At 71.6% G+C, this 21369-nt stretch overlaps 1 protein-coding gene across 7 annotated transcripts in view; it reads right to left on the reverse strand.

Moving 5' to 3' along the window:
• Window positions 1–1296: 1296 nt before the first annotated feature.
• TNS3 (tensin 3) overlaps window positions 1297–21369 on the reverse strand; it is an 89725-nt gene continuing 69652 nt past the window's right edge. For all 7 annotated transcript variants that reach the window (XM_045827110.1, XM_045827112.1, XM_045827113.1 and 4 more), the window contains 11 exons: window positions 14414–14561; window positions 13673–14289; window positions 13004–13090; window positions 10740–10871; window positions 10050–10145; window positions 9444–9521; window positions 8632–8709; window positions 4916–5084; window positions 4625–4693; window positions 4502–4528; window positions 1297–3480 (listed from right to left, as the gene is read on the reverse strand). In XM_045827110.1, the coding sequence (XP_045683066.1) occupies window positions 3336–3480; window positions 4502–4528; window positions 4625–4693; window positions 4916–5084; window positions 8632–8709; window positions 9444–9521; window positions 10050–10145; window positions 10740–10871; window positions 13004–13090; window positions 13673–14289; window positions 14414–14561 (1646 nt within the window). In that variant the 3' untranslated portion in view covers window positions 1297–3335. The remainder of the gene's footprint in view (window positions 3481–4501; window positions 4529–4624; window positions 4694–4915; window positions 5085–8631; window positions 8710–9443; window positions 9522–10049; window positions 10146–10739; window positions 10872–13003; window positions 13091–13672; window positions 14290–14413; window positions 14562–21369) is intronic.

A 21369-nucleotide genomic window follows, 5' to 3' on the forward strand; every position in this document is an offset into this window, starting at 1 on the left:
GGGCAGCGTGGGGTCCTCCCCTCCCCGCTTTGCCCCTTGTGGGCTGGGGACAGACGGGGGCGCTGGGGTCGCACAGCCGGCCCTTGCTGAGGCCGGCGGTGGGGGGGCGGGGCAGACCGTCTCGCAGCAGCGCCCCCTGCGGGTGTCACCCGCGAGCGCTGGGGATGCGACAGTGATGGACGACCCTGAGACCCACGCCTCCCCGCGCGCCCCCTGCGGGCCCGGATGCGCGCGCACCCCCTACGGGCGGTCCTTGGACAAAGGGCTTTAGCCCCGGGGCCGCGTCTGAAAATTAAAAAGAAGGTAAACTCCAGTCGGTGCGGCACAACAGCCATTGTGCTGCCATTTCGGGTATTTCTCGTCTACCCCCCGGTGCGTTCGTCTTCTGCAGCGTGGCGCAGCGAGGAGGATGCGGCGGGGCAGGAACGCACGCCCACTCCCTCGGGGAACAGCGGGGTGGGCGCGCAGGGCGGCGTGGGGCCTCCAGGAGCCCGGAGAGCGCGGCTCCCGCAGCAAAACCAGGCTGCGTGGCTCCCCGCCCCCGCGCCCCCCGCAGTTCGGCGCCTGGCGGCTGTAAGGCGCGCGGCCACCAGGGGGCGGCGCTGCCTGCCCGCTCGGCTGCACTGCGCACGCGCCTGGGGCCAGGCCACCCGCTCCACTGGGACCTCCCGTCCAAACCCCGGGCCAAGTGCGGAGGGAGGGACGGGCCCAGGGCCAGTTTGCCAGGTGCAGACGCGGGGCCACGAGGAGGACACGGGGGTGGTGTACACCAGGAAAGAAATACTGTGAAACCAAAACGAGAAGCACCCGTGAAGAGCCAACCCTGCACGGTGTCCCAGGCCCGCCGCCCAGAGTGTCATCACCTGCAGGTGGGCGCGGGCCCCCCGCTGTCGCCGCCGCCGCCAAGCTCGTGCCAGCAGCAAAGCCCTAACCCGCAGGAGCCGCCGACGCGCTCTGGATGACAGAAGCCAGCCGCAGGCTCTGCGGAGGCTGTGTGTGGCTGTCATCAGCGCCCCGGGGGACCGGTGTGGGCGTGTCCCAGCCCGGGGGGCGGGAGGCTGGTGCTCCCCAGGCCCCCGCGGGAGGTGCCGGGCGACGCCCCAGCCCCGGGCTGGCAGCGCAGGGCTGGCAGCCACCTGACACCTGCTTCCTCGCCCCCCTGGACACTGTCTTGCCGGGATCCAGGCCACCTGACTCGGTTGGTGACACAGCGGGCTCCCCAGACAGACATGCTCACCCACACCCCTGCGCACACCCTCCAGCCGTGGTGCCAACAGCAGAAGCAGACGCCTGGAGGAGGGTTACGAAGGTTAATACTTTATTGTTTTCTGACTGTAATGGTGCTGGAAGAGCAGAGACAGCGGCTACACAGAGACCTCACAGAACATTCGTTTACACACTGCATATGCTCTTGCAACATACGAGACGTGGGAACGCCCACTGGCAGTTAAGGCAGATCAGGAGACGCAGGGCGTCTCGACGCCAGGATACACAGGGAGAGGCTTACAGGTGAGCGATGGGGGGACATCGTAGGGGACCGAGGGCTGAAAGGGACCCTGGCTGCGACGCTCACGGGCACACTTCTGGCGAGCGCCCAGGCCTGTGCCTGGTGCCCGGGGCACCCGGAGACCAGGAGCCTGGGGAGGGGTCTGCCCCTGCGTGGAGCCAGGTGGGGGGTGGGGCTCACCCACGGCCTGGCGCCAAGGTCATGGGTGTGTGGTCCTGTGTAATGCGTGTGTAACACGCAAAGAGCCCTGTCACACCAGCTCGTCAGAAGCCGGCGCTGGCTTCCTCAGGAGCCGTCTGCTTGGAGCAAACCTCTGGGGCCCTCGGCCACCGGGAGGTCACGCTGCTGCCAGGTGCCCGGCTTCTCGGCATCCAGGATGCCACCTCGAGGGGGACCCCGGTCTCCGAGTCCCGGGGTCCCGAGTCGCAGACCCACGCCCGCCCGCCCGCCCCCCTCTGCCCGAGAGACGAGGGGCCTGGCCTCTCTGAGTCAGACGTGGGTGCGAGCCATCTCGAGACGAGCCATCTCCCAGGGACAGCTCCAACCCGGCCCCCTCCCCGAGTCTGACAGCGACAGCATGTGTGCCTCCACGGGGACCAGGGCGTGGACCGAAGAGATGCCCGCTGTGTGGCGGACGAGGCCCGCCTTGGGGGACAAGGCGGTCTTTTGGCACAGAAAGGAGGCACTTGGGATTGGAGCTGAGCGGCAGGGCCCCCGCGCCCCCCGGTCCCAGCTCCTCGCCCCGCACCTGAATCTGCTTCACCCGGGGTCCACGAAGCCACCCCACCCCAGCCTGTGGCCCGCCCCTGCCGACTCTGGGGGACAGAGGGGCCGGTGCTCGGCGTCCACAGTGGAGAACTGGAGTTCTGGGCAGAGCCGCTGGCTGCTCCCCAACCCGCGACTGCAGATGGGGCAGGTGACAGGCCGCAGCACTGCCACAGGCGTCCGGGCGGGTGCCTCTCGGACCGTGACTGAGGCGAGGTGGGGCCCCGAACCCCCGTGAGACTGAGACGCCCTCCACCCAGCTCGGGGGGCCGGAAGCACGCAGACCCTCCAGGAGCCCGCAGGCGTGGTCGTGACAGACCAGAGGGGAGCTCCTGGAGGTCAGCCTGTCCCACCCTTCCAGAACCTTCCACTCCAGAAAGGATGTCGCCTGCAGCCTGGAAACGACACTCTGACAGTGGTCACCGCACACAGGAGCCAGTGCACAGTGGCACCCTCTCCTCTGGTGCCTCCGGGCTGAGACACCCCCACAGGCCGCAGTGACAAATGTGACCACAAGTGACTTGGCAAAAAAGCGATAAAGTACGTGGAAATGGCGTTTCACTTCCGTCCTCGCCCCTCCTCTCCGCAGCCGGCACACCTTTGGGCCCCACAGTGACACCCTGGTTCTCACGGGCCATCACCTGGTCCCCTTGTCCAGGCCCCGGCGTTCCGGAAGGGCCCGCGTGAAGCCGCATCACACGTGCGTCCCTGTCCTGGGAGGGTGGTGGCCGAGGGCGTTGGTCGCAGTGCTGGCTGCACTCCGTGGTCACTCGAGCCACGGCCCAGTGGGCCAGGTGCCCCCAGACTCTGGCATGGGAGGTGCACAGGACCCCGCGTTTCCTGGGGCGGTCCTGGGCGTGGAGCTGGGCAGGTGACCTGGTACCCTCTCCTGCCCAGAAAGGGCCGGGCTGCAGACGGACACGGGCACCGTCTGTCTCAGGAAGGGCGCGGGGGCGGGGCAGTGTGGTGCTCGGGAAACGGAAGGAGCCGGAAGGTCAGGGTCACCGCAGGGGCGCGGCGGGCCGCCCCAGCCCCCGGGCGTCTGGAGCCGGCGGGGGGGGGCTCACATCTTCTTGGGGGAGCCAATCATGACCTTCGACACGAAGTTGACGATGGCGCTGGCAGGCTGCTCGGGGTCGTGCTCCGCGAACAGGTGGCACTCGTTGTCCGAGGTGCTGCCCTGCTTCCGGGCCACGAACCCGAAGGCTCTGCAAGGAGAGGCGGTCAGAGCGTCCTGGCCCAGGCGGGGAGGCCGGGAGGGCCAGGGCTCCGCTGCCTGCCACCACCTCCGCTCCCTCCGCCGAGACCATCCAGGCGCAGCGCCACGCGACGGACTCCTGCCCCTCTCCGCAGGCAGGGCCCTGCGGGGCAGCACAAGAGGTGGGGCGGCAGGGCCCTATGGCGGGGCCCTGACCACAGCACCGCCCCACGCCTGGCGCCGTCCTGCAGAGGCTGGTGGGGTGGGGTCGCGAGCCCACTCCCCCGAGTCCTCGCGGAGTCCCACCAGATGGGAACACAGGCCAGGCCGGCACTGTCCCCCCACTGGTGGTTCCTGAGATCGAGGGGGACGCACCGGCCACCTAGATGCCGCCCCCCGCCCCCCACGGGCCCAGGTCCCTCCTCGAGGCTGGAGGCCGACTGCACTGCGTGCCGCGCGGGCGGCGGGAGCCGGGACTTCTCGGCAGAACCGCAGCCGCGATCCGAGCAGGCGCCCGGAAGCCCCGGCTCAGCACAACGCCGCCATTGTTCACGCCCCAGCGCCGGCGGAGGCTCCCTTCCCCCCGCAGAGACATGAAGGGGCTTTTTGTTGGAGTTTAGCGGCCCCCACGCCGCGGGAGGGAGCGGCCCAGGGCACTCGAGTCACCGATGGGGTCGCACATTCCGCGCGGTGGGAGCGCAGCCAGCTCTGCAGCCGAGCGCGGGGCTCGGGCGGCCTCTGAGCCCCTGGTGGGAACCCTGGACAAAGGGGCTGGGGAGTGGGACCCCCGGGAGAGGGCGCTGTGACCGGACATCGCCGAGGTCCACGGCAGGCGATGGGGCCGGCCCCCGGTGGGCGTGCGCTCCGCCCCCGCGCTGCCCGGCCCCAGAGGCAAGGGCGGGAAGCCACGTGCGCCTGCGCCTGCCGCCCCCAAGCACCACGTCTCCGGGCCCCCGGGTAGACCCAGCCCACTGGCATCGCTGAGTCCCTTCCTCACGAGGACCCCTCGTGGGGCCGCGCTGGCAGCTCACCTGGAGCCCACGCCGTCCGCAACCCACCTGGCGAGTTCAAGAGAACGGAAATCGCGTTAGTTTCTGTACGGACTGAGCGGGCGGGCCGCGCACACGCACCCACGCGGGCCTCGCGGGCCTTACTTCCTGCCCTGCGGGTCCAGCGCGCAGAAGATGACGGTGTTCACGGGGTAGTGCTTCCGGAAGAAGAGCCTGCGGGGACGTGGGCGGGTGACCGTGGCGCTGGGGCGGCCCCCAGGAGGACCCGCGCGCGGGCGCCCCCTGGCGGCCTGCAGACCGGCGGAGCGCGCGCCCCCCAGGGTGGCAGAGGCGCGAGCGTCCGGGGAGGGGCAGCGCGCGCCGGAACCCCCACCCCCCTTCCCCGGGAACCGCCCCCGCCGACGCCCGGACAGGAGCCCGCGCCGCCGCACTCACTTCCTCTGGTTGTCCGTCAGGGTGATGCCCTGCGTCGACACCTTGAAGTGCACGACCGTGGACAGGGGCGGCGGCTGCTGCGCCAGCGCGAGGCTCAGGGCCTTCTGGACGGCCTGGTGGCCGGTGAGGGACTCCGTGCCCACGGAGCCCAGGTACCACACGTTGCAGGCTGCGGGGCAGGGGCGCGTGTCAGCTCGTCTGCGGGACACGCAGCGGCGCTGGCGCGTCGGAGGCAGGGCTCCCTGCCCGGTGCCGGGGGTGGGCAGTGAGCAGCCCAGGTCCGTGTGGGGAAGGGACAGAGCACTGGGCCACCGGGGGCTCCAGTGGCCCCGTGTCCGGCCGGAGGCTGGGGCACCTCCTGGGCGTCACCGTGGCCTGGGTGGGACGAGAGCCCGCCCCCGGGGAGAGAAGGGAACCTCCGAGGAGGGGCACGTGGCCTGGGCCCCAAATCACGGCCCTGCCAGGGGCTCTGAGCAGGCGGACACCCGGGAGCAGCCGTGACTCAGGGCTGGTGGCCGCCCAGGGCCTGTGCCTGCCGGCCGGTGCGACCCGGCTGCTTTCACGGAACCGGGGGTCCGCCAGGGCACCGCTCTCCCGGATGGCCCAGCCACGTTTATCGGATCAGAAGAGCCGCCCCCACCGGCCCGGTGTCCCAGAGGTGCTGCCTCTGAGAAGGGACAAGGGACACACCCGTGACACAGGGGTGAAGGTGTCAGCCACGTCACGCCACAGTGGGAAAAGCTGGCAAGTCATGTTCTGACCAAGAGAGCAGCCAACACCCCTCCCCCACAGAGCCCAGAGCAAGCAGCCGGTGGTCACCGTGGAAACCGCGGCCGTGTGGGAACCAGCCGCGGTCAGCGGGACACGCAGGAGGAGGACCGTCTCCGTGCGGAGCCTCCGGCGGGAAGTAAAAGGCATGTGTGTGTGTGTGTGCGTGCGGACAGGCGCTGGCCGGCCGCCTGGAAAATGTAAGGCTGCTCGTGGTCACGAGAGGGAGGGCCTGCGTTTGAGTCTGGTGCTGGGGCGGCTGCCAGGCAGTCCCAGGAGGGGAGCGGAGAAAGAGCTCTGGTCCGGCTGCAGCGAGGCCCCCGGAGCTGGCGCCCTGGGAACCTGGTGCCCACTGGCGCCCACGGGTGGCCGGACCCGCATCCCAGCTTCCTGGTGGTAGCGCCTCCGCCTCTGACAAGCAGCAGGAGGCCGTGTCTGGGGCCCGCTCCCCACGGGCAGAGCCGTGTGGGGCCGTCCGAGCAGACGGGCACTGCCCCCAGTGAGGCCTGGGCAGCTCTGCGGGGCTCACTCCTCCCCCGCAGTGCACAGCCGGGCCTGGCCTGATGCCCCATCCCCCCCAGGGGTGCCCTCGTCTGGGGGGGCCAGGTGTGATGCCCATGGGACACCACACAGTGCCATCACCCCAGCATGGGCGCTCTGTGTGGACGACAGCGACCCGGCTATGGGGAGACCCGTCCACGCGCTCCGGCCAGCCCCACCCTCTGGGACCGTGGGGCCGGGAGGCAGCCGCACGGAGCTCAGCCAAGAGAGTAGCCCAGGAGAGTGGCCTCCCGGTGGACCTCAGGTTCTGCGCCGCCGGAGACAAGCTAGGGGGACAGCCAACCCCAGGGAGCTGGCCGCACGGCGCACCGACCGCCCCTCAGCTGCCGACGCCATGCCCCACGGCTTCAGAACCGCGGCCACGTCGCCACGCCCACGAGGGGCCGTCAGCTGGGGTCTGCGTGTGGCCGCCAGGCCCGCGCCTGAGTCACTCTCCCTTTCTCTCCTGCGTCTCCTTTTTCAGCTTGAAGGACGCGCGTTACTTCATGCGGAAAACACACGTCACACGCAGCCGGTGACGCCGCAGCCCCGAGCCCCGTGGGCAGCGCGCCAGAGGTCGGGGCAGGGGGGGGAGCCCTCCTTTCGGGGCTGGGCCGCATGTGTGTCCCCCCCTCCCCCCCCCGCAGCCCCTCCAGGACCGAGGCTGCGGATGCCGACAGCAGGGCTCGGGGTGGCCCAGACCCATGCTTGGGTCGGATGGAAGGGGCCACACCGGGGAGACGTGGAAATAAGTGTGGCCTCGCGCTCCGGGCTGCCCCCACCCCCGTCTTCCTGGCTCGGCCCCGGCCTCCCCTCGAGGAGCCGGCCCGGCAGAACCCCGGGACGGGCGCAGGTCCGGGAGCGGAGGTTCTGAGTGAACCAGGACAGCGAAGGGGTTCAGTTTAAGAATACCCCCCGCCCCCCCGCCCCAGCAGCTCCAGCCCAGTTCCGTGTCCTGACTCGCTCGCTGGTCTGGTCTTGTCGGCCATGGCGGCTCCTGGGCAGATCCCTCGGCCCCCACCTCCGCCACGCCCCACAGTGACCGTCCACCTAAGCAGAAGACTCCCAGAGGGGACTCGGGGTCTCTGAGCTGTCCCCTCCCACCGAGTCCCTCGTAAACGGGGCCGCCGAGCCGGTATCCGATGCTGCCGAGTGACCAGACCTGCCACGAACCAGCGACCACAGCAAGGTCGCAGGACACAGGCTGGGCGCACGGAAGTCGGCCGCTCTCCTGCACGCCCGCGGGGGACACGGCACGCACACTCGTACCCCACGCCCAGGTGCGAATCCAACAGAACACACACGAGGCCGGTGTGAGGGAAACTACAAAACCGACAAAAACACCGAAGACCAAACCAGTGGCCCGGATGCCGGCCCTTCCCCCGTGACCTGCCGTCAGCCCCGCGGGTTACTGGCAGGGAGGGGCCAGCGGGTCCTGCGCTGAGGAGGGGCCACAGGACACTGCAGGGGAGGGACGGGGGGCGGGCGGGGGGGCCAACTTTCAGACTCGGGGGGACACTGCGGGAAGCCAGCCAGGGCGGCACCGGCGGGAGAGGGGTCAGGGGAGGGGCGGGGAGCCCCGGACAGGACCCCCCAGAAATGTGGACAGCAGGCTGCTCCCCGACACAGGTGCAGAGACGGTCTTTCCCACAAGGCACCGGGGCCGCCGGACTCCCACGCGCAAGAAAGCGCGTCTCGACACAGACCTCGCGCCCTTCTCAAACACCAACTCAACATGGACCGCAGACCTCGGGGTGAAATGCGGAACTCGGAAACTCCTCGAAGCTGACACCTCAGAAAACCCAGACGACCTTGGGCTCAGTGACAGCTTCTCAGGCACGACACCCAAGGCCCCCGAGGCCCGGCCCCAAAAGGAGGAATCGGCAACCCGGGTCGCACTAAAACTCACAGCCCCTGCTCTGCAAGAGACTCCGTCCAGAGACAGGAGACAAGCCACCGGCCGGGAGAAAGTGCGTGAGAAACACGCCTGATGGAGGGCTCCGGTCAAACACACGGAGAACTCCTAACAGGAGGAAAACCAACCCCCGACTTCTTGAAGCAACGGACCGAGGACGGCGGCAGACACCTCGCCAGGGAGGACGTGCAGGTGGCCAGCACGCCCGCGGAAGGACACCGCACCTCAGGAGTCGCCGGGAAACCGTGCACCCCAACGGCAGGGAGACCCCGCAGAGCGCAGCTCAGAACGGCTGCCGCCCGACGCCCCGGCCGCATGTGACTCGGGCAGCAGGGCTGTCCCTCATGTCGGAGGGGCATCGGCAGCCTGGGGCGCCGCCCTCCCGCCAGCTGTGTGTGCGAGGCGCCTCCAAACACACAGAAGGGAAGGCTGGGGCGGGGGGGGGGTGGCCCTGACCCCGCCGGCCGCTGCCCGAGCCCGGAGCCGGACTGACCTGCACCCTGCTTCAGCAGCTCGGCCGCGGAGTTGGCCGCCGTCTGGGGAGAGCTCTCCGAGATTTCCTCCAGCGGATCTGCAGGAGGGAGCGGGGAGACAGGAGGCTGAGTGTGGTCGCTGGGGGACCTCCCACGACGGGAGGGGGGGGACGCTCGTGACCGACTCCTAGACGGCCACCCGCTCTGCAGGAACGAGGGTCCAGCCCAGAGGCGCGCCCACCCCTTTCCCAGCGAGAGCTGGGAGGGCACGGTCCAGCCGGCGTCCTCCGGGCCTCGGGGTGAGCCCCGGTGACGTGACTGGGTGGGGGTAGGCGACGCTGGCCAGGACTCGGACGGCTGGAACCCGGGGCCGGGGCAGGACAGCAGTGGCGCCACCCTGTCACGCCGTCGTGGGCGTGCTCCTTCTCCACTGTCTGTTGGGGGGGGTCTTCCCACAGCCCGAGGGCAGAGAGGAGGCTCACGCAGCACCCCGCTCAGCGGCATCAGTGTTTCCCTGACTCCGCGGACTCATGAAGATGGGCGTCGGGGACCCTGGGGCCTCTGGGTGCCGGCACCTCATCTGTTTGGGCCCCTCAAGAAGCCCAGGGGGGGACAGCGTGGTCGGGGACGTGGGTGCAGCGAGGCCACCTCTCTGGTCCCCGACTCGGGCGCACGGGTGGCACCCTGCAGGCGTCACCCTCGGGGTACAGGGAGGAAGCGCCTCCTGGCCCGGCTCTCCCGCCGGGCCTTTACGAGCTGACCCCGCGTGCCGGACACGCCACGGGGGAGGCCCCGCTGAGCACCAGGGTGGCCCCGGGAGCCGGCCGCGTACCTCTGTGGGGAATGAGCAGCTTGCAGGGCAAGGCCAAGGCCGTGATGGAGTGCTGGCACACCAGGGCTGTCAGGCTCCCTGCAGGACACAAGCGCAGACGAGGGTCAGCGGGACCCTGCAGACGGTGTTCCCCAGCAGGCTGGCCCGCCGGGGGGCCGGGCCAAGGAAGGGCCGGGTCTTCCCAGCAGCTAACGCGCTTTGCCGTCTGAGGGACCGCATGCAAAACCTCGGCAGAGCCGCGGAGGACTGGGGGCGGGGCCCCGGTACGCGTGCGTCGCCGTCGCCGTGGCTCTGTGCGAGCGACCCGCAGCCTGAGACGCAGACGGCAGCGTCCAGGCCTCCAGGCCTCGCCCCGGGCGTCCCGCACAGGGAGGGAGGCTGGGTGGCTCCTGTGCCCGTGGGGTGGCCGCGCTCACCGCCCCTCCCGTCCACACAGGGGCCAGCACGGTGCTTTTCAGGGGGTTCGTGTCCAGACTACGTTAGCTCAGGGCAGTTCAGAGAGGAGGCAACTCCGACTCGGGGACCCAGGGCCCGACCGGGGGTGGAGCTCTCCGCACGCCGGCCCCGCCCCCGGGCCACGCCCTCGCCCGCGCCGCAGCCCCTCACCGAAGTAGGGCTCGTTGGCGCAGCCCTTCAGCCGCACGCCCTTCGGGGTGCACTCGATCAGGAAGTGCCGCACCAGCTCGCTGGCCAGGTCCCCGCCTGTGGTCGGACGGTGGGCGGACAGAAAAGGGACGATCAAAAGCCGAGCTCGAGGGAGGACGGGGCAGGGGCGGCGGGCGGTGCAAGGAGAGGCCACTCTGCGTGGAGGCGGCCGCGCCCGCACGCGAGTCCGCCGTCCGGCCCGCACGGGAGCCGGGCTGCAGGCAGGCACCGCCCTCGCCTCGGGAAGGGGCAGCGCAGGGACCGCTGCCCGCCAGGCCCACTTCGGCCGGGGCGCGGGGACCAGCGCCGTGCGCGCAGCGGGCCCTTCAAGTGAGACCAGAGGGGCGCGGGCGGCCCGCTCAGGGGCGCGGTCCCGGCGAGGCCGGAGGGGACGGGCACGCCTGGCAGCCCCGTCCCCACCCTGGCCGGGGAGAGGGCCGCCCGGTCAGAGCCGCGAGGACAGAGTTAACCTTACGCAGAGTTGACCTTCTGGACCCAGGACGGTGCCTAACGACACGCGGCCGAGTCGGCCGGGACAGGGACCGCCGAGAGCCGCCCCCGTGAGCGCTGCTGCTCTGAGCCGGCCCCCGGCCCTGCCCCCCCGAGGCAGGCACAGAACCGAGAGGCGGGGTGGCGGCCCCCCACACCCACCTTTCTTGTTCAGCTGCAGCACGGAAGGCGGGGGCGTGGCCACCTTCAGGGCCAGGCCGTAGGCGCCGCGGAAGGAGTGGCTGTCCCGGACGACGAACGACCCGGGCTCCTTGTCCTTCAGCATGGCGATGGCTGCAGGGGCGGAGAGGCGAGAGGGCCCGCGGGCACCCGCGAGTTCCCACGCTGAGCCGGACCAGACAGAGTGCCCCCCCGCCCCTGCAAGTGGGGCCCGTTGTGACGCAGGTCGCCGGAGCTTCGGGTCACAACTGTGTCCCACTCCTGTGGAAAGGAGGCCCATCCTTGGGCCAGAGCTGGGGGGGGGGTGGGCCCAGGGCAGGCCGGTCTCGCCCCCGAGTCCCATCCCCAGAAGTTGGGAGGCCGGAAGTGAGGCCACCAGCTCCATGTCCATGGGGGGGGGAGCCTGGGGACAAGGTCAGACTCTTCCTACTGAATGAGCCGGCCAGCACGGCGCGCCGAGGTCAGGGACTGAGCTCCTGCCTGTGCCAGGGGCGACAGGTGGGGGCCTCAGTGTCCGGCTGCGGGGGGTGGAGGGCAGAGCCGTCCTCGGCCTCAGCCACCCCTCCCCCCCCCAGCCTCTGGGGATGGTGGGGCGGGCGAAGTCCCGGGGAGTGCAGCCGGGACGGCTGTGTCCAGCTCTGCTCGGCTGCAGCCGGGTCCCTTAGAAACAGTGCCCAGGGAATACCGTCCCCTCGGAGACAGGGGACAGGTCCCGTTCCGAAAGAGACTCGGGGTTTTCTCTCCCGCGTCTTCCTGAAATGTCACGGTCACTTTGACGGGAAAGGCACAGCCCAGCAGTTAAATCACATCCAAGCCCAGGCCCGCAGGCACGCAGAGGTGACAGGCACGCCCGCAGGACACGTGTCAGTGTGGCCTCAGCCTCACAGAGTGTCTGGCAAGTGACGCTTTAAATTCAGCTGGAGAGACTGCCGCCCAGGACGCAGGGCAGCTGTCCTGAGAGAGGCCCCACCCAAAGGACCCCTCCGCTGTGTGCTGGGGTGGCGGATGGCTGGGGGGCTCCCGGGGCACCGGCTCCCCCACCCACGGCGTGTCGGGTGAGCCATCCCCGCCCACTTCCCACCAGCCGTGGCTGTCCTGGCAGAGGAGGGGGCAGCCAGGCCGGCCCAGCCCCCGGTCTACAAGGCTGTCCTGGTGGAAGGTGGGGTCCACACAGAAGCATCTAGAACACGGGGCTCGACTAGGATGCCTCACAGTCTGTGCTGAGGGCCGAGGTGCCGGGCAGGGCTGCCTGCTGGGCCGTGGGGGTCCTCCCAACCCGGGGTGGGCCTGGAGCCCCCGACAGGCAGTGCTCAGTCGGCCACAAAGGCCGATTCAGGAGGCGAGACGTCCCAGGGCCGCGGGCCACCCCCGTGCTAAGTGACAACAGTGTCATTGAGCCCATGGGAGAAAAGCACATTCTTGCTGTGTTCATCACCGACTCGGCCGAACAGAGGAGTTCCAGTGAGGAGGCTGGCAGAGCTGCTTGCGGCCACCTGCCTCGGTGCCCACGTGTTTCTGGGAATCCCTGGGTGCGAGACCGAGGCGCGGAGGGGCCGGGCGTGGTCCAGGGGCATCGGGGGCTGGGGCACCCACCCTCCGCGAGCAGAGCTGTGACACCTCCTTCTCAGCACCCCCCAGAATGCCCGTGAGGAACTTCATTTCTGGTGCCTTCGCTGCGTCTCCCAGGAGAGAGAGCGCCCCCCCCCGCCATGTGGCTGAGTCACAGCCTCTCCCGGGAGAGCAGGCCCCGTGAGTCGGGCCACCAGGCTGTGGGGACCTCGAGTCCTGCTAAGGGGGGCGGCTGCTGGTCAGCCCAGGGGGACCCCATCTTGGCTCCCTTGGGGACGTGTTTGCCCACGTTCCCATAAAAAGCGACAGGGGACTGAGCTGGCCGAAGCCACGGGTGGCGTGCCTGTGAGCCAGCCAGCTCTTCCCCGCGGGGGTGCGTGTGAGGTGACGCCGGGGGACGCCCGTCCTCCCTCCTGACCCCGGACACGTGCTGGGGGGCGTCTCCTGCCACTGCCTGCAGTTGTGACTAGCCAGGCCTCGGGCTGGGCTGGCGGAAGTCTCTGGAAATCACGCCCTGCGCGCTGGCAGGACCTCGGCGGTGCCCCTTCCCCGGCAGCCCCTCCAGAGGACCTGGCCTCGGATGCGGCGCTCCCAGGTGTATAACGAGGTGCAGGCCTGCTCCGTGCCCTCGTCCCAGGCACGGCCCCAAGGCCCCCCCGGCCCCGCCTGCCACGCACCTTGCTCTCGGGAGATGTCCGCCTTGTACCAGAACTTGGAGGTGTCCTGCACGAAGTTCACCGACACGTGCTTGTCACCAGGGTCACCTGCCGACCGAACCAGAACCGTTGTTGTGAGGGGCGCTGTTTACCACGCGCTCACCGCCCAGGGGACTGAGGGTCTGAGGCCCCCAGGGTGCGGACGGGGAGTCCGGGGAGGGTGCTCTTTGGCAGGGGTGGGGGGGCACGAGACAGAGCAGCGCAGCACCCGGGGCGGGGGGCTCTGTGGACACCCCGGCACCCGGTGTTAGTCGGCACAGAGCGAGGCCGCACTTCAGGGTGCCGGGACCTTCCTCTGGTAACGTGAAACAGTCCGCATTAAGTTTCAAACGAAGCCATTTAGTTCGCAAAACAAAGGTATTTCTGGAGGGCACTAGGGCTGAGTGGATGGAGAGACCCCCCGCCGTGTTTCAGCCATGGGGTGCATCCCATGTGGACAGACGCAGACCCCAGGGTGGGGGAGGGGCCGGGAGGTGGGCGAAGCCCGAGGCGCTGGGACCCGTCTCCGGGGCGCGCTGGGCAGAAGAAGCGGGCCTGCTGGCTCCCAGGCCCCGTGTGACCCCGGGGGTCCCTCCCGAGTGCCCGAGGGGACACAGGCTCCCCCCCACCCCCCCAGGGAGACGCACGTACCCAGAGAGAGGGCGGCCGCCTCGGGCGACCGGGAGAAGTCCGGGAGCACGCTGGGGAAGGGGATGCTGACGGTGCTCCCGCTGCGGGGGCTGGAGAAGCCGCTGGAGGAGGGCGAGGCGGAGCCGCAGGAGCGGTCGCCCTCGGACGCCCGCTTCTTCTCGGGCAGGGGCGGGCCGGGGCCCGGCAGGACGGGGCTGTGGCGGCCGCTGCGCCCGGGCGGCGACGCCAGGTGAAAGCCGTGCGGCAGGAAGCCGTTGTCAGCGGCTGCCCGCGGGGGGCTGAGGGGCTGGGGCGAGCTCTGGGAGCCGGCCGGCGGGGCCCCCGGGGCCTCCCCAGGGGGCAGGCCGGTCCCCACGGAGGCCCCCACGAGAGCCGCGCCGAAGCCCAGGAAGGCCTGGTTGCTTGGGGGATGCAGAACTTCCGGGGGCTCCGCCAGCACCAGCGGGTGGCTGTGGAGAGCAGCCTGGGGCTCAGCAGGTGGGCGGTGCGGCCACCCAGGGCCGGGGCCGTCCTGGAACTCGCCGGGGCCGAGCAGGCTCCCCGGGGACCGGCGGCCCCCCAGCAGGGCCAGCATGGGCCTGGGGCCGGTGTCTGCCCACTGCGGCTCGGCGGATGGGCTGTTTGGGAGACACGGCGGTCAGGGCGGACCCGGGGCAGCATGCGAGCTGGACCCGGGGCAGCACGCGAGCGGGACGCAGCCCAGGCACGGGCACCCCCTCCCGGGAGCCGGTCCCTGCCCACCTGTCCCTCTTTGGGCCGGGGCCGCCGCCGGCGCTGCCGCAGGGGGACAGGAACATCCGAGGGAAGGGCGATGCCGGGGTTCTGGGCCCCAGGGGGCTCTCTGACATCCCCGCAGGGTGACCGAGGACCTCGGGGCAGCCTTGGGGATCTGCAGCGGGACAGGAGAGCAAGGGACATGGTGACGGTTGGAGGTGGTGGAGCGAGGGCAGACCCACCGGCAGGGGAAGCGGGATGTCCCGGAGGCTCCACGTGGCCCAGGGGCCTGGGTCCCGGGACGGGATGGCCCAGGGGACGGCGCGGCTGCTGCTCCCGGCCACGGACCGCGCCCCCGGGGAGCCCGAGGAATGCCGGACCCTTCAGCTCAGAGGCAGCAGGCGGGGCTGGGGGTCCGGAATGAGGCTCTGCCGAGGGGCCAGAGGCAAGCGCGGGTCTGGGGGCCCGGCAGGGGCTGGGACACCGCAGGACGCGGACGCTTGCTGAGGAGGAGGGGCGCAGGGGCCCAGGGGAGGCCCCGCGGGGCCCAGTCTGCTGCCGGGGAGAACATCTCGTCCTCTGGGGGGGGCACGTTCCTCTGGGACCTGCCTCCGTCTGTGTGTCTGTCCTTCTGCTTTCCGGTCAGTCAACCCACCTGTCCTTTATCTGTCGCCTCTCCACCCACCCGCCCACCGGTCCACCCACCCTTCCGTCCGTGTGCAAGGGCCTCGGCCCCTCCCTCCCCTCCCAGGGAGCCCGGGGAGCCCCCCAGGTGGGGCGGAGCTCTGCCCCGCACCCTGTCCCCTGGCCCCAGAGACAGACGGCAGGCGCTCTCCACAGCAGCCGCCAGCTCACAGCTCAGCGCCGACCCGGACCCTCTTCCCAGCAGCAGGCAGTCGAGGACCTGGGCACGGAGACGCGGGCCCCCCGGCCCCCTGTCCCGCCGGCCCAGGCCGCGGGTCCTCAGAGCCGCCCGCCCAGCGGGCTCGTGGCCTCGTGCTGGGGGGGGGGGGGGATGGGGGCGTGCCTTCCGCTCTCAGAGACGCACTGTCCACAGCGTCGGGGGGAGGGAGGCTGCCCCCCCGACACCCGAGCGACCGGCCTTGCCAAGGACCAGCAGATGCTTCTCTCAGCGCCCCCCACACCCGCAGGCACCCCCCCATTCTCCTGCTCCTGCTGCCCCCGAGGCAGGGGGCAGCCTGTGGGGCTCCGACCAGTCTGTTCCTGGTTCCCCCCGTGCCAGCTGGCGCCCCGGCCTGTGGGAGGAGGGTGCCCCGTCCCTCCTGGCGGCTGGCCTCCCCTGCCTGCACTTCCCGTCCCCAGAGCAGGGGCACAGGCGGGTCGCCGGCCGCTCCACCAGGCCCATTTTTATGCCCCCGACGGAGGAGGCCCCCACGGGGGCCAGATGACGGCAGCCCCACTGTGCACTGTTTACGGCTGGACGGTCACAGGACGAAGGGGACCCGCAGGCTCCCCGTCCCACAGCCCGAGGCCCCGCCCGAGGCCGGGACCTGCGCTCGGGGAGCAGCCGGAGAGTGACAGCAGGGGCGGGCGCCGGCCTCAGGCCCATCCAGGGTGCGACTCGGACCCCAGACGCAGGGTCCGGGCCTCAGCAACGCAGGTCAGGGCACGTGACCTTTGACCAACCAGCCAAACAAACAAAAAACCCCAACGTCGCCCGCCTGCCCGACGACGACGCGAAAGCCTCACGAACGTGCACGAATCACTCGCTCGAGTATCGGCTGCTGGTGGTGACCACCAGTGACCCCTGAGCCCCTTGCGTGACCTTCAACTGGAAACAAAGCGAGCCCGACAGAGGACAAGGTCGCACCTGCCCGTCCAGCGGAAGACACCGGGGCTCATGACCTCCGACCTGGGACATGGGACACGCAGCGTCGACCTCTGACCCGGGACACCCAGACCGGCCTCATTCCTAAGAAACCTGAAGGGTGGCTGTCTCCTCCCCCCACTTCCTCCCCTCGGTCCCCTACGCCTGTCGTCTGTCCCCATGTCCATCCCCTACGTCCGCCTGTCCCATCCGTGCACCCTCTGCCCCCGGCCCTGCGCCCTCCCTCCCAGTCCCCCCGGGGTCTGGGCTGCGGGACACGGAGTCCCCTTCACCACCCGAGCGCGACGAGGTCTCCTGTGGGCCACAGACTTGTGTGGAGCCCGCCCTCGGCCCCCACCGTGGGGGGGCGGTGGGGGGGGCACCAGCAGCTCAGTGTGAACGCCCCCCCCATCCCGCCTGGCGCCTGGCTCCAGCTTCTCCAGCAGGGGGCGCAGGCGAGCCCAGGAGAGGCCCCGGGGGACGGTGCGGCCACCGGGACGCACAGCACCGCCCCGGCTCGGGGCAAGCGCATTTTTCTGCGTTTTCTCGGTCCCAGCGGAGGAATGTGCCGGGCCGGGCGCGCCGCCGGCGAGCCGCACATCCGCGAGCCAGGCGCCCCGCGCCCCGCGGCGCCGGCGCGGAGGAGTGCGGCGTTGGACCCCGAGTCTCCGGGACCCGGGGCCGCCCCGAGCGACCGGACGCTGGGACGAGTCGCCCCCCCCCCGCCCCCAGCTTCCCGGCTCCGCACCCCCCCCGCGTCCCCTCCCCCACCGCCCCGAGATCGGGTGTCAGCACGGGCGACCGGCCTGGCCGGCGCGGGGCGGAGGGCCGCTCACCTGGGTCGGCCGCGGGTGGCTCCATCCGCGGAAGGGCCGCAGGCGGCGCGGACCGGGCGGAGGCGCTTCGCGGGCTTGTGCCCCGCGGCCCTGCGTGGGGAGCAGCGTCCCACACCCACCCTGGCAGAGCCGCTCTGGATCCCGGCGTCCCGGGGGAGCTGGGGCGGGGCGCTGGGCGGCCACCTCCCTGGAGGCCCATGCAGAGGGCGGCCGGAGAGCGGGCTGTGGGGGGCCGGGGGGGGGGGAGTCTGGACCGCCGGCGCGGCCTGGGGCTGCGGTGGGCGGGCCGGCCCGTCAGTGCCTCCGGGCGGCGGCTCCGCCTCGCTCCCTCCGCCGCTGGTTCGCTGCCTGTCCCCTCCTTCCCCTTCCCCTTCCCTCCCTTCAGTCTCGGGCAAACGCCCGGCTGAAACCCTCGAACGCTGCCAGCCCCGGGGGCCTGCGTCTCCCAAGGGACAAGCAGCTGGCCCAGGGGAGGTGGCCACTCCTGGGGAGACACCCAGACCGGCCAGGGATGGCCACCTCCCCAGAAGTCCGCCCGAGTCCCTGGGATCCCACACCCACAGGGCAGCAGCCTCCAGCACCCGCCAAGGGCCCCTGGTCAGCTCTGCACCTGGCCGGCTGGGGTCCACACCCTGTCCCTGTCCCTCCCCAGGACCGGGGCGTCGCCTCACCTCTGGCGCCAGCCACCGGCCCAAGGCCCTTCCCTCCAGCCCGCCCTCCCCGCCGGCTCAGCCCTGCAGTCCCTCCCGGCCCAGGTGGGCTCCGCCCGGCCCAGCCCCCACCCGCAGACTCCTGTCTCGGACCCCTCAGCCCTGCTGGCGGCCCTAAGCCCACCCTGGCCCCGTCTGCCCTCCTCTCTCTCGCGTTCCTCCCTCCGTCCGAAAGGCCCATCCCTAAGCCGACGGGTGACGACCCCCTGCACGGCCTCCAAAGCCGTTCCAAACGGCCCCACGCTCTCACAGGACTTGGGGCACCGGGAGGGTGTGCCCCCTCCTCGTGGGCTGCACCCCGATGGGGACAAGTCTGCGCGGCAGACAGGCGGGGCTGTCCCTGTGCCACCTGCACAGCGGGAGCCCCGGGCCGGCAGCGAGACCCCCGGTGCCCAGCCACCAGGCGCGGCGGGCAGTGCGCTCTGGCCCCTGGAGCCTCACGGGTCGGGCACGTCCCACGCCACGGCCAAGCCCTAAGTCCCCCCAGTCCCCCCTGCGAGAGCAGGCCCACGCCCATTCCTCCCGGGCCTCCCCTCCCAGCCCGCAGGCCAGCACTGCCTCCAGCACATCGGACAGGAGCCCGGGCGTCCCCCAGGGCTGCGGACCGGCCCCGTGCCACCTGCGACCCACGGGTCGTCACCTGGGGGGCCTCCGACAGGCGCACGCCCCTCACCGGGAGGTTCCTCACCGGAACCCTCAGCTGCCGCCTCCGCGCTGCAGGCCGGAGAGATCCCCCGGACCCTCCCCCCACCCACCGGGGTCACGCAGGGTCCATCCTGTGCACTGTTTACGCGTCCGCGCCTCGGGGCAGAGAGGGTCTGCCGGAAATGCAGGCTCAGCAGCGGGGGCCGGCCTTTCCCACGGCCCATCGCCCCCGGACAGACAGGAAGGGGGGTGCTGTGCAGCCAGGCCCGGGAGGCTCTGGGACGGATGGACGGATGGACGGAAGGACGGTGCTCCCAGGGCGGGGCCGCAGCCTCACGGAGGAAGAAGGGGAGGGAGGGGGGAGGGGGGAGGAGGAAGACAGGGAGCGGCCTGGGGAAGGCCTGTGGTCTGGGGTGTGGCGGGGAGGGGGCTGGGGGGTCACGGAGGCGGAACGGTCGGCCACGGCACCCTCAGGGGTGCAGAGAAGGGGCGGGTGTTCCCAGGGGCTGCCCCTTCCTGGCCCGGCCACGCCGAGGTCACACCTGGACAGTCTGACGCAGCCCCCCCAGCCTCCCGGCCCCCGGAGCCCAGCGGTCCGTGGGGTCACCTCCCCGTGCCCTGCCTGCCCTCAGCGAAAGGGCACGTGGCCTCCCCCAACCAGGGGCCGTATTGGGGCGTGCTCAGCACGTGGTGCACGCAGGGCCCCGCACAGGAGCTGGGGGCCTTGTGTGTGCGTGAGGGGGTAGGGGGGCCGGGCTTCCCCGGGGGCGCTGGAGGGCGGGGCCCGGGTCAGGGGCCCCCGTGACCGGCACCTGTGACTTCAGTCAGCAAGAGCCCCGCAGCCCCAGAGGAATGTGAGGACGCCCCCATGGGCCAGACACCAGACAGGAGCCCGGGGGCCACTCGGCCGCCCCAGGTCCAGCCCCGTGCCGGGAGGCCCTGCGGGGCTGGGGAGGCGCCGTCGCACGCTCTGCAGAGAATTCCAGACAGGCAGAAGCCGCCCCAGGACCCCCGCTCGGCCCCGACCGCACAGCGGCCCAGCCGCTGGCTCCGCACGCAGCCCAAGCCCAGCAGCTGGCCACACGCGTGTCTCTGTCCTCGCTACCCGCCAGGCCTCCGCGGCGCCCGACCGCGCCTGCGCCGGCGAGAAGGGCGTCCTGTTGCGGCAGCGCGGGGCTCTCGCTTCTCCGGCTTTTCGTCTCTCGGCAGCGCAGCCCTCCTCTCCGTGTGCACGCGCGTGCGTGCTCAGAGAGCCGGGCACCGCAACCACGAACACACGCGTGTGCACGCACCGTCTCGGGTCCGTGAGGCCTCGACCGCGACGAGACCGACCTGAAACGGACGCTGTCCGCCTTCCCCGGGCGCCGGGCCAGGCGTCGGTCGGGGAGGCCCCCTCCTCTGGGGCCCCCGGGTCACCCTGCGAGCTCCCCAAAGGCCCCCACCCCCGCCAGGCGGGGCCCCAGCCAGCAACAAAGGGCAAGAACAGGTGACACGCCCACCCCCACGCCCCTGGTGACGGGGGACGGCTGGCCCTTCTCAGGTCCCACCCCCCAAACGCTGCCCCAGTGGCTGCGGCGGGGTGTGGCGGCGGTTGGAGCAGGGGGGTGGGGGTGGGGGAGGGGGGCAGGCAGCCGAGGGGCAGTGGGGGCGCGTTGCCCGCAGGGCCGGGAAGCAGGGGGCATTCGGAAGGGAGGTGAGCCCCGAAAGGCGCCGACTTCCAGAAGGGGGAACGCCCCGAGTTTTACGCGCCACCCCGTCCTCCCCGGGAACAGGCACCGGCCGAGCTGCGGACGCCGGGTTCCGCCCCCCGCGGCCCCGACCCGTGCCCTGGCTGGCCGCGTCTGCACCCCAGGACGGAGCGTCACGGGGAGCCACAGCCTGGCTCTGTGTGGCCGCACCGAGGACAGGGCCTGGGACGGACGAGCCGGGACTTCCCACCTCCCCTAGGGCAGGAGCTGCGGGCCCCCGTTTCTGAGACGGCCCCGAGGGGCCGTGCACGCAGGGGCCTGACCGCTGCTGCTCAAGTTTACAGGACGTTTCCAGAGGCGGAGCTCTGGCCCCTCCCTGTGCCTGTCACCCCGAGCCCCGGGCCCACTGCCCGCCCCCCCCCCCCCCGCCCGAGGGGCCGGCACCCACGACAGGCGCTGACCCCTGCTGGCCGCACAGGGGACAGAGGGTCCGGCGCTGAGGTCCCAGGACCGCCCACCAGAGGGCCCCCTGAGCTGGCGGGGAACCAGAGACACACGCGTCCCTCCGAGCCCAAAGCAGGGAGACGAGACGGGCTGCACCCGCGTCGGGAAACAGCCACTCGGGTGCGGGCGCAGCCCGCGGCCAGCTGTGGCTGAGGTGTCCGGTCACGCGGGGCGTCCTCTGGGGCTCTCCGAGCTGCCCCTGCTGACCGCGACGGCAGACTGTACACGCACACGCCCGGGCCCAGGCTGCCCGCAGAGCCCGCCCGCCGCAGGCTTCGGGCGCCCACGCTCGCCTGTGTGCTTCCTCTGCACAGACACACGTGGGCCGAACAGGAGCACGCCAGCCGTGCACGCACCTGGACTCGCCCCTCAGCGTCCGCAGACTTGAAGCCGCTGAGGACGCCTGCGAGGGTGACCCGCGCCCCCCCCCGCCCCCGCGCGGGCTCTCGGCCCCAGTGCCACCGCGTTCTCGTGACAAGTTCACGGACCTTCCTCGGGGGAGCCAGTCGGGCGCAGGAGGGGAGGGGGCGCCGGCGGACGCATTTACGTACGGGTAGCTCTGACAGCCTCGAATCAGAACAGGAGGGAGCAAACGCGCGGATCGCCTCGGGGTGCCCCCCCCCCACCGCGCCCGAGGCCCCCGGGGGCTCCCCTCCACTTCCTGCCTCCGGCAGGCGCCGCCCATTCCGGCCTCCGAAAGCAGCCCCAAACCAGCTGGCTCAGGCCTGGACTGGGGGTGGCGCCGGCCTCCCAGAACAAGCCGGGCCGCATG

This window comes from Phyllostomus hastatus, unplaced genomic scaffold (assembly GCF_019186645.2).
Source record: "Phyllostomus hastatus isolate PE091 unplaced genomic scaffold, TTU_PhHast_1.1 phas_scaffold_78, whole genome shotgun sequence".
NCBI classification, from domain to species: Eukaryota; Metazoa; Chordata; class Mammalia; order Chiroptera; family Phyllostomidae; genus Phyllostomus; species Phyllostomus hastatus.